This window comes from Channa argus, chromosome 7 (assembly GCF_033026475.1).
Source record: "Channa argus isolate prfri chromosome 7, Channa argus male v1.0, whole genome shotgun sequence".
Classification (NCBI taxonomy): Eukaryota; Metazoa; Chordata; class Actinopteri; order Anabantiformes; family Channidae; genus Channa; species Channa argus.
Genome location: NC_090203.1, coordinates 9,458,518 through 9,478,278, shown reverse-complemented (window position 1 = coordinate 9,478,278; position 19,761 = coordinate 9,458,518). Strand labels below are relative to the sequence as shown.

At 38.5% G+C, this 19,761-nt stretch overlaps 1 protein-coding gene across 1 annotated transcript; it reads left to right on the top strand.

Moving 5' to 3' along the window:
• The first annotated feature begins 493 nt into the window (after positions 1–493).
• On the top strand, positions 494–14,613 carry gsk3ab (glycogen synthase kinase 3 alpha b). The gene is given in 12 exon segments (XM_067509555.1): positions 494–650; positions 755–940; positions 5,900–6,087; positions 6,652–6,687; positions 6,689–6,736; positions 7,092–7,202; positions 9,419–9,549; positions 9,649–9,853; positions 10,138–10,233; positions 10,535–10,721; positions 11,728–11,805; positions 11,999–14,613. Coding segments are annotated over 11 exon segments (1,320 nt in total). The 5' UTR covers positions 494–650; positions 755–765; the 3' UTR covers positions 12,064–14,613.
• The last annotated feature ends 5,148 nt before the right edge of the window (positions 14,614–19,761 follow it).

Sequence of the window (19,761 nt, the reverse complement as noted above, 5' to 3'; positions counted from 1 at the left end):
AAGTACATCTTAGTGTAAACTCACATTCATGTTTTCTTAATTTATCAACACTTCACTGATCTCCATGGGGGAAGTTCAGGTGTTAATCCAGCTAAAAACACTAGAAATACCTAAAATAAAGTTAAAGTAATACAGCTATAATAATAAATATTAATATGGGACTGTGTGATTATCACCTTACATATATATTGACAAAGGAAGGTGAAATCCAATCTTATCTTTGTAGCTGTGCTCAAGGAAAACAACTTTCGAATCGCCCTTTTTTCAGAGTAAAAGCATGTAACAAAAGCAAGATAAAGAAAACTACTGAGGATTCCAAGATGAACCGTCTCAGTGCAAAACACTGCAAAAACACAATCACGGGATTGAGCAGCACTTGAAAAATTAAGCAGTGAAAGACATTTAATTTCATTGTTGATCATATAGTTTTGGATATATGTTTTCCTAGCAAACGTTTTAAGTGAAAAACAACATGAAATCCACTGTCCTATTTTGGTAACTAAAGCAATGGGGAAGGGAAGCCCTGAACAACTCCGTTTCCAATCAACCCTTGCGATCTTTACGTAGTTATGCGTCAACTCCCCAGTCCCCCCACCATCACCGTTCTACAGAGGAAGAAAGGGGGAGACGGGCAGCCTATACAGAAAGCTGTAAGTGTAGTTTTTATTTCAATTGAATATTACAAAAACACATATACAGGTTAAGTCTGTGCTGGTCTGACTGCTAATAACGTTCAAACTTGCCCCGGCTTTAGTTCACACAAATATGAGCGGCAGCGGGCGGCCCAGGACCAGCTCATTCGCTGAGCCTCCCGGAGCTCCCGGGTCCGCTGCAGCCGGTGCCGGATCAGCAGTAGCCGGCGGAAGCTCGACAGGAAAACCTGGGGCTTCACAAGCCAGTGGAAGCAGCTCAACGAGCTTTGGAAATTTAAAACTGCCTAGTGAGTATTATTTTACAGTTCTGTCCATATACACGTCTCAACAACGGCTCGGGGTGGGGATTATTTTTACAAAAATGCGCTCGAGTAACGTTATGTTTAATCTCGATCATTGTCGCAGAGCTAACGTTAGCCAGCAAGCTGTAGCCGGCAGGCTAACTTAGGTTAGCTATCCAGCTAACGCTAACGCTTGCTGTGTTTTTCATTAAGGAACCGCTGCGATCAAAGGCTTCATCGCACAGCTAACATTCTCGTTAGCTGGTGGTGGGAAGCTTAGATCGGAGCTATTGATCTTTCGACCCTGAATAACGATTTGTCAGTGGGTAACATTACCCAACCAATGTTATCGCACTTTATTCCAAGAAGAATTAGCGTTAGCGTTAGCCGCCGCTTTCATAGAATTGTTAGAAATATCATCTTTAAAGGCTAGCTAGCATGCTAGCGTTTGGGAAGGGTAGATTAAATTGGTTTAGTTTTAAGTTTTTAGGCATCCTCCTCGGTGCAGAGTTTTTGCCAACTTAGGTCACCAATAAAATCAGGAAAGCAAAAATTAAACAGGTGAACTGGAAATAGTTTCGTAAAAGTGAATCCAGCAAATAAAAATTTTGCCTCTGTAACTTGTGTTCACTGTCAGATAGAAAACAATAAAACATTTAAAAATTTTCTACACTACAAGTCGTCATCATCACCTCAAGCTGGCTGTCTATGATTATGCCAATGTTTGAACATAGATACACTCTAAGCCATTTTGATAAGTGTACTAGAAACCCTGGGTTTGCAACAGACAAGTCCATCTATTTGGTGGCGTTGATGTGATAACAAGATCATGCAAGAGTCACAACCACTGGCCTGTTCTGAAAGTGTTCCGACTTAACAGGACAGGCAGGTTATCAAAGATAATACAGTAAAATATCTTGTTTCAAATAAGATTCTCATAACAGGAGGAAAAACTGGGGTTATTAGGGACCTGACAAAATAAAAAACTTGTCTTGTTCATCATCATCATCATCTGCTGCACTCTGAAAGTGTTGCTCTAGTGTTGGAGCTGCCTGAATAGTGCAGGAACCCAATCATAGAGACCATAAATCCTGAGCTTAATAAATCTGAAAACATCTCTACCTCTTGGCCAAACAACACTGGGTATTTTTTTTATATCTAGAACTAAAAACTGGAGTAAACTGGAAAATCTAGTCTTTTTCTTTTTCTTCCTGTGTATGATTTCTGCCTGCTCAGGTGTGGTTAAGGTTGGTTATTTTAAGGAGGACACTTTTTGCTACCTGTACCCCCACTATATAAAGATGTTGTCATACACCTATATTTACTTTTTTCAGGCAGCATGTGATAGTCATTTTATCAATGGCTTTAGAGCAGCTGGGAAAGAGGAACTATTTATGATTAACAGGTTGCATAAACAAGCCATGATTGAATCACTACAGTATACTTGTCTAGTTGTCTGGCCACAAAAACAGACATTATTTCTTCATAATATAGTGTCTTTAGCACTTTTAAAAAAACAGTATAAATTAGAGATTGACCAAAAGGGAAAATGGAGGAAAATATACAGTGCAGCCATTTTGACTGTACTGTCACAATCTTTATGGATGACGCCTAGGACCAATTAAAAGTGCTTACATGAACAAATATTCACACATTTGTTAGTCAGTATTGGGAAAAGTTTTAAAACATAATTTTTACTAATGGCTTTTTAAGATCCAGCTGATAGATAGGAAAAAAATATGATATTTTAATATTGCTTCTCCCAACATGACAAATATAATAACTGGGGCAACTGTTGCTCAGGGAGTACAGGAGTCATTCATCGCTCCCAGGTTTGTTGGTTTGATTTCCGGTTCCTCATGTCACATGTCGACGTGTCCTTGAGCAAGACACTGAACCCCAAATTAGTTGCTCCAGGTGAGGGCAGGGCAGCTGCATAGCAGCTCCCCTACTTATGTGTTCGTATGCCTGTGATTGTAAGTGCAAATGGGCGACTAAGAAGCAGTAAAGCACTTTGGGTACCGGTACATGGTACAAAAGCGCAATATAATTAGAGACCATGTACCATTTCTTGTACAAAATCCGTGTTTGGTTTAAAAAAAATATATATTGTTGGCCTTCTCACCCTGTAAATGCATCATTGGTTTGGTATTAAGCTGTATTACTTGGAACTGTATCATAATACATTTTGCCACACCCTTTCAAACCCCTGATGCTTAAACACAATATTGACCTATTAAGAAAATGGTCAACAAACAAAATAAGGGAATGGCAGTACCAATCCAGCAACATGTACCATAGACTGGACTAATCCAGAATACATTGTCTTCTTTACTCTCATTATTCTATCAGTGTTGCGTCAGGTGTTTAACGCCATGGGATGGAGAAAAGTCTGCAGCCTTATTTCAGAGAGTTCTATGCAGCGTGGTATTTGATAATATATTTAACTAAAAGGGAGTATCATATTGGACAAATACATGGCACTGATAAATAACCTAAGATAAAGAATTAACAATGAGTCAGGGAAAAGGTGAAACACTGCATTTTAAGGCAACTATCTTAGTATCTAAGTCTTTGTGGTCAAAACATAAACTGCAGCAGATGTCCAGTGTAGCTTTCTGGTTAGAAAATGTTTGCACCCTCATATATTGTATACTATTTAAATGTTAGTGGGATCTAGTGTATTGAAGCCTCTTCTGTTTGTGGAAGTGGGGAAAACGTAGCTGTATGGATGCTCAGTGTAAATCCATAATGGTACAGAATAAGACAAGGTGCTCTTATTTTTCCTATAGGCCTCTAATGATAAAATAGTGTACTAAATTGTCACAAAATAGCTCATCATTTTATCAAATGTGAAAAGGTTTTAGACTTAGACAAGCTCCAGGCTAATTGCTTCTAAGTGTGGGTGTGATGAAAGTCACTTTGCTTATCCTTTTTCTCTTGCTCATCAGGCGTGCGTTGACGTATCAGAAACCAAAGCTATTCACTGACAGCTGGGCAGAGTGCTCATCTTTGCATTCATTATTCAGAGGAGTATCATGCCACAGCTGCTCCATTTTTAATGTCTTTCCCTCTGGGTTAACTTGTTTAAAGAGTGTTAAAGTGATGCTAAAAGGGAATACACAGGAACAGTGGGGCTGGAAAACTGGAATTTTTTGGAACCGCATTATGACTGATCTTAAACACTGAGTGTGTCCCTCTGACCTGAGGGTAGAGATCAGATCTAGGCTAATCACGTGGTTAAGCTATTGAAAAAGTTTTGAGTGGAAATATTCATAAAACAGATAAACTGTCTGAGGAATTAATTGAAGCTAATGAAGAATTATTAAGCCTTTTTAAATGTTTTTGCAGATGTGTTCTCACACTGTTGATAAAGATAAAGCTTTTTTTTTTCTCCATCAGTTAATAGGAGAGACCTAAATGCTTCTTTGCCTGACTCCATTTTGAGACTCAGAGACCTACTAGAGATCAGGAGGGGTCCTGTTGAGACAGGCGAAGTGAGCAAGCCCAGGAAATGGTAGCACTTTTGGGTGTGCTACTGTCCACGCAATTTTATCACAGGCTCTGACAAGCCTTTTGGCAATGGGCCTCTTCTCCGCTGATATTCCTCTCCCAGTGTCTTTGCTTCTGGTGCCGATTTGTCAAATCATTCTTCATCCAACATGTACATAGGCTTCAAACACTGAGCAGCCACTTGACCCTAAGTAAAACTGCCAGTTATTGTTAGATCCCGAGCTTGATTTCCACAAGGTCAAACATTAGCACAGTTTAAAATGTATAATCGTATATTTTTTCCTGTCTGTAAAATCCTCTTTAGGTTTTACAGTTCACACTGTTCCATTGTCCCAAATATAAATAAAAAAATGGGGATGTAGTATCAATTGTACTATATTCCTTTTTCCTAAGGCCACATCTCAGCCCTGTCTATCTCAGTTTGGCAATTAAGTTCCATTCTGCCATATGTAACACACCACAGCATGGTCAAAGGCTGCTTTCTATTCAAAGTCTTGCAGACTTTTCTACATTGTATTAGCAAAGTGTTGCTCCTGGATTTCTTTAACCATGTGCACTAAAACTTCTGACACAATCCCGTTATATTTAGGTGTAAGTATATATGAACCTAGCTCTTGTTATAGAAAGCACAGTAGCAAATGTCAAGATAACCATAGCCTATGCCAAATATAATGTAATATTCAGATAATACTGAACCTCATATATAATGTCTTACTAATAAATAACTACCAAAATATAACAGTGTACTTAAGTGGGTCTTAGACAGGGATTATGGTCAGCTCACTTTAGGCAAGTTGGGTTTTGCGACTCTTGTCCTCAGCTTGGTTAAAATGTGGATTGCACTGCCCTGCTGTAGGCACTATGATTTGAACTGGAAATTTAATGCTTTCAACCCTCCACAAAGTTATCCCTAGGCAATCAAATTAGGTTAGCAAAACAAAGATGGCAGCCCTAACAAATTGTACTTTTGAATGTGTTTGGCAACAACCTTAATAATAATGTATTTTAGCATTCATAAATTTGGTAGTGTTGTAGACACTGGTTTCTGTTAATTCTGCAGAGAGTTTGATTTATGACAGTAGCCTAGTTGAAACTCATATTGATCATTTGTAGATTTTGTGTGCATTATATGTGTGTGTTTACAGTATAACCTGTTTTTTTTGCTAGTTTCACCAGCGAGTGCGGACGTATTAGAAGCTCAATATAGGCCAGTGGAGTCAGTTTTGACCTTTTAAGAGAAATAGGGAGTACTTGTTCTTTGTCTTCTCTCTTTTGGGACATCGGTTAAAAGCCTAAACTGCTCAGTGTTACGTTACATTTACCCCTCCATTTATGCCATTTATGATTTCATTACAGTCTGCTTGAGTTTTCTAAATTGTAGGTGTAGAATCTTGATGTTCCAGGATTTCCCTAAAAAGTTGGGTTTTTTTTTTTTTTTGCTCTCCTCCACAGGAGACAGTGGCAAAGTGACGACGGTGGTTGCAACACCCGGACAGGGCCCTGATCGTCCACAGGAAGTCTCCTACACAGACATAAAGGTTATAGGAAATGGCTCCTTTGGAGTGGTATACCAGGCTCGACTCATCGACAACCAGGAGATGGTGGCAATTAAGAAAGTTCTCCAAGACAAGAGGTTTAAGGTATAGGCAGGTTTGCTTAATCAAAATGCATTTGTAGAAAAAGGTGTGGTAACTGTTAAAGGGGGACTTCACAAAATTTCAACTTGCGCTCTGTGGCTTTAGTTTAGGGCATAAAGGTACACTGATGCTTTTAAACTTCCCTCTCTTTACTTCATTAAAATATTTCTTCAGTTCTAGATGAAAAACTCCTGCCGGTGACATCACCCAGAGGAGTTTTTCATCATTAGGAGTTCAGATGATGTCATCTGGGGGAGCTCTGGAAAAGCAGATTGACCATGATAACAAACTAAATAGTGTGAGCACATAACATAATCTGAACTGAAGGTTACTCCTAGTGATGTCATCTGGAGGCATTTTTCAGCTCAAAGTAGAGGATATTTTGATATTGGGAAGTTTAATGGTATTAATGTACATGTATTACACCCACACTAGAACCATAAGTTCAAAACAGTGAAGGCGTACTATAATTACCTTTAATTAATCTTTTGTCAATTTACTTTATTTACTGCATATTTTTGGCACAATCCACACTTTTCTCTTTCTGTTTTTGTTTCTTCACTGTAGAATAGGGAGCTGCAAATTATGAGGAAATTGGACCACTTGCAACATTGTGAGATATACGCTACTTTTTCTACTCAGTGGAGAGAAGGTGTGTATGCGCTGACTTTTATCTAGGAGTCAAGTTTCCCGATGGAGCACCTCTAACTCCACACCCAGCCGCTAAAAAGTGCATGCATCCAAGATGATTCATAGACATGTTTTAAAACCAGTAGAAGTAAGTCCTTATTGTAATATGAATTAACATAATTTTCCGATTATCATTTTGGTTTGAAAAGACACTGAAACCTATGTAGGCGTGGCATCATCTGTGTGCAAGTGTCAAACAACAACTTTAAGAAAATTACTAGAACTGATCAATTTGACACTTTAAAGGGTGATAATTACCTTTTGCCCTGTAACATCTGTCTTCTGTGTTCATCTGTTGTTTTGTTCCTTCTCTTCAGAAAGATGAGGTGTATTTGAATCTGGTGCTGGACTACGTCCCCGAGACCGTGTACAGGGTGGCTCGGCACTTCAACAAGGCCAAGACCACCATCCCTATCATTTATGTTAAGGTGGGTAGACAGACATACAGGTCACATCTTGGTGTGCCCCTGGTCATTTTGGTGTCACTGCTTTCACCACATTTTGATGCCTATAGTAAAGTGTAAATAAACTCTGTTTCTTTATTCATGTTAATATGCAGTTATAGTCTCAAGGTTCTACAGTATTTGCTGTAGGTTTTTCCTTAATTAAACATTGTATTCATTCCAGTTATGTTGGATTTATGTGTCATATTTTAATTTAGTAACATATTCATTAATTAGTTGTTGGATGTCAGAATTTCCCAAACAGCGTTGCCTTTATAAGCTGTTTTCTAGGACAACATACTGCTTTTTTAGGGAAGTTGGGGAAGTGTTTATGTTTGGCAGAAATCTGTGGTCTTGGTGCTTTCTAATTTTGAAGTATACTAGAATAAATATTTAAAATAAGAATTTTAGTCATAATCTGGAATAATAACATGGTATATTTTGCTAATGGATCTGATTTGTACTTGCTTTAGTTTGTTACTAATTTTACTAGTTTCTATGGTAGCTCATTATATATCTGTCAAATAAAAAGTATTAGTTTAAACATGTCAATCGCAGTTTTCTTCATCAGTAGTGGAATACTGTATAGCTAGTCAATCTAAACCGCAAGTAAAATGTTCAGTAATTGCCTGAGATTCTAATAGTGAAGAGTTTTTTGCTTTGTTCTTCACTGACAGCTCACTGTTTTAGATTATGACAGCAAAAAGGGAAAGATGGCCCCATGGAATTAATCAGTTTGTTATAAACTTTGCTTTCTGTCTAAAAAGGGTGCTCATTCGGGGAGTGTTTGTGTGTTTATCATGTCTCTAGCAGTAGAGAGGACATTATTACGGTCTCATGGCCCATTTCCCTACCTCAGCCTGCTGCTCCCCTGTGGCTTTCTGATGCATACAGATCTCTCTCTCTCTCTCTCTCTCTCTCTCTCATCTCTCTCTCTCTCTCTCTCTCTCTCTCTCTCTCTCTCCTCTCTCTCTCTCTCTGTCTCTCTCTCTCTCTCTTCTCTCTCTCTCTCTCTCTCTCTCTCTCTCTCTCTCTCTCTCTCTCTCTCTCTCTCCTCTCTCTCTCTCTCTCTCTCTCTCTCTCTCTCTCTCTCTCTCTCTCTCTCTCTCTCTCTCTCTCTCTCTCTCTCTCTCTCTCTCTCTCTCTCTCATAGTTAGATTCTTACCATTTGCATTTCACAGACACATGAAAAGCATGCAAACTTTTAGAGTGAGCATTTTTGTTGATTTAGCATCTGTAGACAAACTTAAACTTGGTTGGAGGAAGATGGTTACACACTTTTGAAAGAATCATTTTGTTTTGTGTGTGTTATTTTGAACACTGAGTGAAAGTAAAGCAGTCAGATATATTTCTTGCTCAGCAGCTAGGTTTACCCAGACATTAGCTCAGTGATACACAACCCTTACAGTCAATATACAGGTATGTCCACAAATTGTTAGTAGTTCAGCTTAAGAGTGTTTCTCTTCAAAAAATTGCCACAAGCTATAAGCAAAGTTAAATATAATTAACCTTTGCAGCAGAAAACTCTTCCCTATAGTATTCATTATGTTCAATTTAATTTTTGTTGAATTAAATGTAAGTTCAGTGCAGTTATTATTAATGAAATTCTTAAAATCTTTAAAACATTGATTCGGTATCCTTGAAAGGCCTTATAATTTATTATCCTTTACATTTGACAAATGTACAGTATGTTTCTTTAAATAAACATGTTTTAATATGTGCTTACAAGATGCAATTATTTTTATTTGGCCTGCGGTAGACAGTAGTGTTGACTGCTATTGTAATTGTACGCTCTCAGGAGTTGTTATACATAATTATACATACAAGTGGTGTTGTTGTGACAGTTAAATGTGGGTGTAAAAGGCAGTTTAATCTTCTTTTTTTTTTTTTCTTATGGAATTTCAGTGAACATCTTTTCACCTGTAGCAAACACATAAGCTACAATAGTTATTAAGCACTTCGTCTTTATAAAAGTCAGGTTAATGAATAAGTGACCGTATTTAATTAGTTGATCTATCTATCCAAAGTTTGCTTGACCTTGAATAACTTGACCTGGCTCTTGATGAATATCCACATCCAGGTCAAGATCATTTTGAGTCATTATTTAGCAGTCTTTTTTTTTTTTTTTTTTTTCTCCTCAGTTTGTTACTGTGTCCGAGTTTTTAAACAACGAGCGTTATGACAATTCTGTCATCCCTCAGGTGTACATGTACCAGCTGTTCCGCAGTCTGGCTTATATCCATTCCCAGGGCGTGTGTCACAGAGACATCAAGCCCCAGAATCTCCTGGTGGACCCAGAGACTGCCATCCTCAAACTCTGTGACTTTGGCAGGTCAGTAACCAGCATTACTTCTGGACATGTCCGTGTCTGTCATTCTTTCCATTGTGGGGAAATTAAATGTCTTCTTTTTCGGCTTCTAACAATTTCTAGTGCTAAGCAGTTAGTTCGGGGAGAGCCGAATGTGTCCTATATCTGCTCACGGTACTATCGTGCCCCAGAGCTCATCTTTGGTGCCACTGACTACACGTCCAACATTGACATCTGGTCAGCCGGTTGTGTGCTGGCTGAGCTGCTACTGGGCCAGCCCATCTTCCCTGGTGATAGTGGTGTGGACCAGCTAGTAGAGATTATCAAGGTACAGTAGGGGTCTTGGAAATTGTGGACGAAGCCCAACTAATTGTGTAAAGTTTGGCACTTCATGACCATATAGGATTTAGATTGCGCAAACTACTAGTAGTGAAGTCTTACTATACAAATCAACACGTACTGAAAATAAAGGTATGTATGATTAAATGTAGGCCAGCAAAAGTATAAGTAAATGCAAACTGTCTGTTTGATAAAACAAACTATATGAAATATCTATATGATTCACGCTGGCCAATAATTATTAATAAATATTAATTTTTTACACTTTGTCAGGTTCTGGGGACCCCAACTAGAGAGCAGATCCGGGAAATGAACCCCAACTACACAGAATTCAAATTCCCCCAGATCAAAGCACACCCTTGGACAAAGGTATGTTCCCATTACTGGAATATACCAAGCCTGGCTACAGCAAGCTAATATTTTTTGTGGCGCTTTAGAGAGGTGTTGATTGATGCTGTTGTTAAACTTCATTATACATGCAGATAGAAAGTAGTTGGCAATGGCTTCGGTCTGGGAAATCTGCCTTTTTGGTGCTGTGTTGGTTTTCATCCTTTCATTTCTGAATTCAAAATGTTGATTCCTGAAAATGTTGTAGGAATAGTTTTGGGGCTGTAATCAGCCAATACATCAACACAGAACCCTAAATTGCTTGCTTTTGCCTTACTGACAGGTATTTAAGCCTCGTACCCCACCAGAGGCTATAGCCCTCTGCTCTCGGCTGCTGGAATACACGCCGGTGACCAGGCTCTCTCCTCTGGAGGCGTGCGCGCACGCCTTTTTTGATGAACTACGCCAGCCTAACACCCGTCTCCCCAGTGGACGAGAACTGCCACTCCTCTTCAACTTCAGTCCAGTTGGTCAGTGGGTCATCTGTTTGACTCCATTGTGACTCCATTGTGACTCCATTGTGTCTCCAGTGTGTAGGGCCCAATTCCAAATCCTAATCCTACCCCTTGTTTTCTAGTGCTCTTTTGTCTTTGAGTTTCCCCTCAAAGCATTCCTAAGCGGTAGTAGCTAAAATATCTCCCTGTGAACCTGTTAAAAGCGGAGCTGCCCTCTAAAAAAAGGCTTGTAAAACCTAAGAGGTTGTTTGAAAACTGCTTCCTAAAAGCTGAGGTTTTCTGAAGATTTTGACAAACTTCCAGCATTCACTAAAACCTCTGTTTCTCAGCCTGTGTAAAACATGAAGTAAAAACAAATCTAAAGCTTAAACATTTAGCTTTAACTAGAAATTACTGCATTTGCCTGTTATTTGTTTACATGTTGATTATTTAAAACATAATTAAATAAAAGGAACCAATTACTAAATTTGTGGCATTGTAAAAAATTAATTTGCCATTGAAATGTATTTTTACATGTTAATATTACTGTATTATTATTTTTCTAGATCATTGTAATTTAATCCATAGTGATGGCTTTAGGGAAAGCTGTCTGTAAAAGCTTTACCTCTCTTATGATGTGGGTTATATTCCCTTCCTCTTGAAATCTGACAGATTTGCCAAACTCATACTCATCCTTCTCCTTCTGCCCACGAATGTCTCTTGTCACCTCAGTGAGCCCTGGTTTGCTGTTAAGCAGTCACTTTATAGTTGTGAAACAAAATATTGTTCTCTGAAAATAACTGCTGCTCTCTACATCCATGTCGCTCTTGTCACTCTGGTCATCAGCTGTAGTCGCTGTCTGAAAAGCAACTTTAGAAAACGTTCCCATGGATCCACCGGCCAAACCAAGGGTTCTGGCCAATGGGAAGAATTGGAGTTGGGCTTATTTCTTGTGTTTGACTTTGGACTTAGAAGCTCATGATTGATTGTCATGTGAGTGCATATAAAGTATTTGTGAAATGTTCCTCTTTTCCCTACTCAGAGCTGTCTATCCAGCCTCAGTTGAACTCCACACTCATTCCTCCTCACGCTCGTGCACAGACATCGCCTGCCTCACATGGTGTGTATGACAACATAAATGAGACTTTGATGGTAGTTTTTGGAGTTCCATCCATTATAAATGTTTTAAAGACATGTTGCATGTCACTTAATGGATGGTACCAAAGAATCAAAGCTGATATTCTACAATATGTCTCTATCCATAATGTGTAACTGGTGATGGTGATGTGCATATTTCTTTTCTCCCCCTGCAGAGGGCAGTGTGGCAGACAGTACCGCCCAGCCCAGCTCAGCACCTGGATCCATCAACAGCACCTGAGCATCCATCTCTGTTGTCCTTTCTTTTTGTCGTCCCCATTTCCTTTTTTTCTCCTCTGCCGTTCTTCCTTTCAACCTTCCTCCTGGCTCCAAACTCTTAAAATAGAAAAAACTATACACACCCAGATAAACACTGAGCATTGCTATTTACCCTGATTGTTAACTATTTCCAAAAGAAATTGATTTTTGTGGCTGCTAACTTCAGGAGGGTGTGGCTGTTTTTCTTTTTTTCTTTGTTTTGTTTTTTAAAGGACATGTAGTAGCCATGCTGGCGCTTAATGTCAGCTGCAGCATAAATCCAGGATTTACATGTGAAGTGGATTGTTTGTATTGTAATCTACTGTTGAGTTTTATCCCCTTTTTTTATGTTAATTTTATTTGCATTAGCTAATTTTATGTGAGACCGTGGTGCCATCAAATAGGATCCTAATTGGCTAAGAAACAGGGCTGCATGTGAGGCCTGACTAATATTGGCAATCATCTTTAGTTGGGTCATGATTGACACATTTGTCACTTTCTACCCTAATCCCTGAAGTATTGTCAAGTTCACCTAGCCCATTGATGAACAAATTTGAAGACTTTTAAAAACAAAAAAATATCTCCCTGTCTGATACCAGACAAAACATGGGGTGATTTTGTCCATGTCATTTTAGATAAAAAGTGGTTTTAAATGTTGTTATACGGGATGGCACCGCAGCCTGGATTTACAGTTTCTTTTTGAATATTTGCTCCTCAGCCTTCTTTTTATGTAAATGTGCAAGCTCAATTGAGCAGTGTGCACAGTTTCTTTAGTTTTTACAGTATAAGCTCATGTTGTCATTGGTAAAGCTGGAAACCAAGCGTTTCATGTTGATTCTCAAGTATTGCACATCACGAGGGGGAGCAGAGGGAGAAGCAAAGGTGTGAATTATGTGTACTGTCCAGCTGTAACCATAACTTCCCACAGAGGGAGCCGTAGGTGTGGGGCTAAATAAAGCCTCAGTGTCTCAGATGTCATAGTTGCGTAGCACTGTAGGGTGAATTGTCACCTCAATAATTATGTCACTTTTACGATAATGAGTTTCATATCAGGTTGATTATGTTAAAGGAACGAAATCAGGTGCAGAAGATAGACTTTCCCTGCTCACCTGGTTTGCTGTTATCATTTCAGCTAGTTTACACGGGTAATGTTTGTGCAGGAGGATGACTCTTTGAATTAACTTTCTTTGCTTTGTGTGAGATTTGTTGAAATCTTCTTCACAGCTTTTCAAACAGCCTGCCATATTTTGTCCTACAACCATGCTAGAAACTGATTTCAAAACAATTCACACAGCTTAATGGTTCAGTGTTGGCCTGGACATGTTTAGTCCACCACAAATGTGCATGTTCAGCCCAAGTTGACCATATTATATTACTTTCACTAATATCAGTAATCTGACCAGTACCAATGATCAAGCCCAATAGCTTTTGGAGCCTCCCCTTCCAGTCTTTTCTGTCCTTCAGCTTCCCTCTGTCCTCCTTTTTTCACAGCTAAACTGTAAATATCAAGTACCTTTTATTTTATTTTATTTTTGTTATTATATTGTTGTTCTTGTAATTTTTTTTCTGTAGTAGACCGGTGCAGCAGCAGCCGGACTGTTTATCCTCCATTCACAGTCTGTAAATACAATTTCATTTCAGTCCCTGGTTCATGAGGGGGGGGAAAAAACAGAACAAAATGTTTCATTTTTATTCTCTCTCCCTCGATTTCTCTCTTCATAACTTCCCTTTTCTCCCCTAAGTGTTGTCATAAGTGTTTTATTTATTGTATTGTGGGGTTGGGTTTTTATTTTTATTTTTTTATTTTAAGGGTCAGGGAATTTTTTTCCCCACTTGTTTGTTTGTTTTTAGTCCAACAGTGTCACATGCAAAACGAGTTCACATCCAAGATACTGTACTGATCCAGAAATTGAGGTGTGCTTTCCAATCAGTGTGCGTGCTGATGCTAGCCAACAGGTGGGACTCCAGTTTTCAATTTAACTTTAATGTGAAGGGAATGTTACAAGTTTCTGGATCTATGGGGTCGTGTTGTTCGGAAGGAAGAGGAATCACAGTGTGTGTGTGTGTGTGTGTGTGTGTGTGTGTGTGTGTCTGGAGGAAAGTGGAATAATGAACCGTCAGATGTACCTTCTCTTGTGTCCGACAGTCTCCTATTTTCACTTGCAGAGTATTGTATGAGTGGTTGACCTGTTGAGTGTGTGTGTATGTTTCACAGATACTTCGGGAGTTTTTTTGAGCACAGCTGCAGGGAGTTTGTGTTTGTGTGTGTGTTGGCAGACCTCAGACATTACTCTCTGTACTTTTTTCTAAATGATGAGCTGACTAAATGTTCTGTTTTAATGTGTTTTTCCCATCTTCTGATCTGTCAGGCTTAGTTTTTATCAGCTGTGACCCTGCTCTTTTATCACCCTTATTTGGGGGGTTTAATAGGAACAGATTACAGAGTTGACGAGGAGAGAGGGATTAAGGGAGAGAGACAGTTTTTGTTTGTTGGTATAAATAATTAAACTCATTAATAAAGTGATGAAACTGTTCCTGTCTCACATTCATAATAATGCCTATAATAATACCTGAATAATTTAGCCATGTTTCAAATGATTACAGTGGGGATACAGCTCATAATGGAAAAAGAACTGCATGTTGAATGATTATTTACTTGTCTTATTAACTACTAATGTACATGAAAAAGACTAGTTTAGACTGTTCTGCTAATCAGTCTGTGTTTTTGGTAAAGGAGAGACTTTACAAGTGATAAAGGGATGTTCTTAAAATCCTTTACTCAAGTAAAAATACAAGTAAACGATCAAATTCCTACTATTTAAAAGTACAGTTGTAATAGCAGTATGACTATTTTATTTGATGTACTTGAGTATGAATTGGATTTCTTGTTCGTTGTTTTACTTATGTACATTTCACTGACAAATATTGTAATTTTTACTTAATATTTAATTGACTAGATATGAATACTTTGCAGATGAAGTCATTAAGGTAGTTTGAGTTTATAAAGTACAGTAAATTGCATTATTATGCATCTAATTAAACTACCCAATAAAATTGTTTGAATGTCCTCCTCAATAAGATATGACACTCAAAATCAAAATAATCCCATTTAAACAATACATATAAAACACTGTCAGGCTTTCTGCTACATAATGATACTTCACGTACACTCAGCTGAATCTAACTTTTACTTAATATTTTGTTTCTTTGGACATAATCGATTAGAGTACAGAACACAGTGCTGATGAAATGTGTCCTAATTCATGTGTCAACCCTTAACCGATCTGCCTCGTCTCCAGTCATTCTAAACTGTTGTTCACATGACCTGATCTTCTCCGCCCATCATGTTTCGCTGTCACATCCTGACTCTTGAACCTACTGTGTCCACGTGCACTCAGTCAGATCTTTTATATCTGCTGCCTACAAGATCCTTTGTTTCCTCACATCACCTCCATGTCTGCACTTGGGCCCTCTTCCCTGCCTCAGTCTTGTACATCAATTGTAACTGAGAAGTACCTATGAATGAAAGATGAAGTCCCACATCATAAGGAGCAATGTGATTGGAGTAAGAAAATTTGTTATTAAAATTCTGTTGAAGCGCTGCTTTTTCTTTGTTTCTGTTTTTTTTTTTTTTTTTTTTTACTCTCGGAAGTTGTGCTTCTACTTCACCACGTTTTCAGGTTTCGTTTTGTAAAAACATCCTCTGTTCTACAAAAACAATAAATTACAGAATTTAAAGTGGCACACAATTAATGTATTCCAATGTGGAATTTTCAATGTGCATAACTTGCCTATCAGGTAGAAGTCATAGGATTTGATTTAAATTTGTATGAAAACTTTTCATGAACGGATTCATTAAATTAAGTTATGCAGTCGTGTGGACTGGTGAACTCTGGAAAGGACCAGTAGGAGAGTGATGAAATCAAAGCAGTTGTTATGGGAACCATGCAATTGCAAATGTCAGTGAAAATGTTTTTGACCTTGACTGATGAAATCTTTCACTTTCACAGTTTGATTATTTCTGATGTGTGAAAGGTGCAGAGGGTTCTGGGCTAGTTCATGAACATTAAACATGCTGGCGATCACACTGTTTAGAGTTGGTGGTGTTTTTTAGTGACAGCTTTCTATTTCAGCTTTCATACTTTTTGACATAGTCTGCGATCTGTTTTAAGATAGCAGAGCATCACATTGAAGTCAGGTCTCTATTGGCTTCATGACTTAAAAGAGCTTCAGCACATTGAATATCTTCATGGCCATTTACCAATGACCAAGGCAGTCGCTCCTACTGTCAGATACAGATTTACAGATTTGATTCAGAATTTGTTGCAAAAGGAAAGCAGAATTTAATGACATTTCAGACTGGATGACATCCCATTAACTTTTCTTCTTTCGCCTTTTTCTCTGTTCAGTAGAAAATATTTATAGGCTCAGGCAGAACCTTTGCTGCCTGATGCTTGGCTTAAAATTCTCAGCTTGTGCTCAGTTAAATTATTACTTTGTCCTTGTATGACCTGGCCCAGTCCTCCTCCTTTATTCTTAAACAAACTTAAGAATGAATTTAAGCTTTTGTGATAACATTTAGTTTATTAAACACTAATATACTTGTTCAAGTTAGAAAGCATATTTTAGCAGCCAGCAGAAGAAACTGTGTGGTACTACTTGTCCTCTGTATTTCCACAGTGAAATACTCCTTTCTTATATTTAGCACAAGTTAATGGTTTTGCATTATTATTGTGTAAGTATTCTAAGCAATTTTGGGTTAACAATCATCTGTTGTAATAGCCAATAAGTATTGGCTCTGTAACACTCTGTAATCGGCTCTGCAACCCTCTGTTGCTAGTAGCAACTGCAACCAATGAAGTTGATGTTAAAATGACCTTGTCACATTCATGATGACTGATGAGAAAAATAAGTAAGAGTGCCATTTTCAAAACTAAATGTCAATAAATGAATAAATATAGTTGATTAAGTATCATAATCCACCCATCCATTATCTGTAACCACTTTTCCAGGGTCATGAAGCGGCTGTAGCCTAACCCAGCTGTCACTGGTTAAGGGATGGGGGTACCCCCCTGGACAGATCCCCAGGCCTAACTAACATAATGCTTGAGAAAAATGCTAACATGCTATCACAGGCTACTGATGTTTAGCATGAATAACATTCATCATGTTACTGCAACTCTCCCGGCTTAAACTTCCTGCCTCGGTAGGCACAAACTCATCAGCTCCTCTAGTGACGTGGAGCACTTCTAGTTTAGGAAATTCTATTTACTGCATTTCTGATTTGCAGAGGGTTTATTTTTGTTTGTTCTTTTGAATTTGTTTGTGTTTTCTGATTTGCAGCTATGTTTGAGCCAACAGAGGTTTTCTCCATGTTTGTTCTTTGTTATTTCGGTGGTCACTGTGGGGTTGGGTGGATTAGGGAGTGTATGTATAAGTGTACTGATGATGTCATCAATGACATTGTATAACTGCCTTTAAAGTGTTTGCCTTTGAAGTTTGCGTGGTCAGTTGTCAGGGGAACAACATTTTTGTTTTCAGCTATTGGAGCTACAAGGTACAGCTCTTCTTTTCCTTTCCGCTGTTCCCTGTCAGGGGTCCCCAAAGCGAATCATCTGCCTCTATCTAACCCTGTCCTCTGCACCCTCTTCTCTCACACCAACTAACTTCATGTCCTCTCTCACTACATCCATAAATCTCTTTGTTCTTACTCTAGACCTCCTGCCATGCAGCTCAATTCTCAGCATCCTTCTACTGATATATCCACAGTCTCTCCTCTAAACTTGTCCAAACCACCTCAATCTGGCCTCTCTGACTTTATCTCCAAAATATCTAACATGAGCTGTCCCTCTGATGTCCTCATTCCTGATCCTGCCCATCCTCGTCACTCCCAAATAGAACCTCAACATCTTAAGCTCTGCTACCTCCAGCTCTGCCTCCTGTCTTTTCTTCAGTGCCACTGTCTCTCACATTTCTGCATGGAAAACTCCAGACAATGTCAGGACCTCATCCTCCTGACATTCTCTAGAGTTCATGTCTGAAAGGAAAGAGAGAGAGAGAGATAGATATAGATATAGATATAGATAGAGATAGAGATAGAGATAGAGATAGAGATAGAGATAGATAGATAGATAGATAGATCGATCGATCAGTGCTGTGTGGCAAGACAGTCTTCCTCTCCAGGGATCTGTAGTCTTTGAACCATAACCATCAGTGAAAAGCACATCTTCAGGGTAGTGATATGATATGTCAAAGTTAAATAATGTTATTCAGTGGTGTATTCAGTAGATTGTAAGTTTCTGTGAAGCCTGATTGGCCCTGGTCCCTTTGGCTAAATGCCCGGCTGCCTCTTTGATACCGTTATGAGGGAGGATAAGAAGTCTGGAGGAGCTCCTAATTTTCCCAAACAGTCAATGGGGCACATTAGGGCAGTGCCTAATCCTTAGAAACGACCTCTGTATATGATACTTGATACAGCAGAATGAAGATGCACTATGCAGCTGCATGTACTCACTTTGAAAAGGGTAAATCTGTTAAATGCTATATAGTCCTGCTTTAATAAACCTCTGCATGCATTCAAGTGCAGTCCTATGAGACAGTTATTGCTGTCAGTGAAAAAGTCAGAGATTATGTTCAGATGTGGTGCTAACATTGTGAATATGTGCTTACTTGTAAAATAGCTTGTGTGTACAATATTACACATAGGTGTATTATACTCTGGTCCACCCATATGACATGTCCTTTATGTAAATATCAACAAATGTGGCTTTACCTCAGTTGGTAAGGGAGTTGTCCATGGACCACAGGGTCAGTGGCACTTCTCCCAGTCCCTCATGGCTATGCTGCTGATGGGTCAGGTGAGCACCTTGCATGGGAGCTACTTTCATCGGTGTGTGAGTGTGTGTGACTGGGTGAATGAGAAGCAACATTGTAAAGCGCTTTGGAGAAAAGTCATATACCGTCAGTGCACATAAGAAAAACAATTTAACCCATACCAAATGCCTCAATACTATATGATGCACATTTCAGCTCTTCTGACAGATTCATTATACAGTGGGTTAAATAAATACAAATCAAGGTTAGGTTTAATTAACTAATAATCCAGGGCACATTTCAAGATCCCTAGTGACAGTTTGTATGATGTGCTATATGTAAAGTTATGTAGCCTCTCACAAAATCAAAAGCTCTTGTGGTTTTGTATGACTGTAGAATCAATTTTATTAGTTTACATTTTTTTCTGTTTAATTAGATTTTGTCGCATATTTTGTGTTGTGTCTTTTGTGCTGTGTCTGTTATGGTATAGCATGAAAATTCTCAACACTATTAGAGGCACTATGCCAGGTTCTTAGTTATGGACTTTTCGACATCTTTTCTGGACTGTTAAACATTGTCATTCTGTTGTCGTCAGCAGATAAAGCTAAAGTCATAAAATCCTTATGAATAACATTCAGGTGTGCATATCAGCAGATCCACTTGCAGGACAACTGAGGCTATGTGTGAAGTGAGTATTAATATTTCCTTTTCAATGGTCACGAAGCTCATTAAAAGAACACATATTGACCACAAATAGAAAAACAAATTAATAAAAGACAAAAAAGAAAAGAAAAGAAAAAGAAAAGAATTGATAAAAACTTACCACAAACCGTTAAACACAACTAAAAAGAGAAACATAACAACCAAA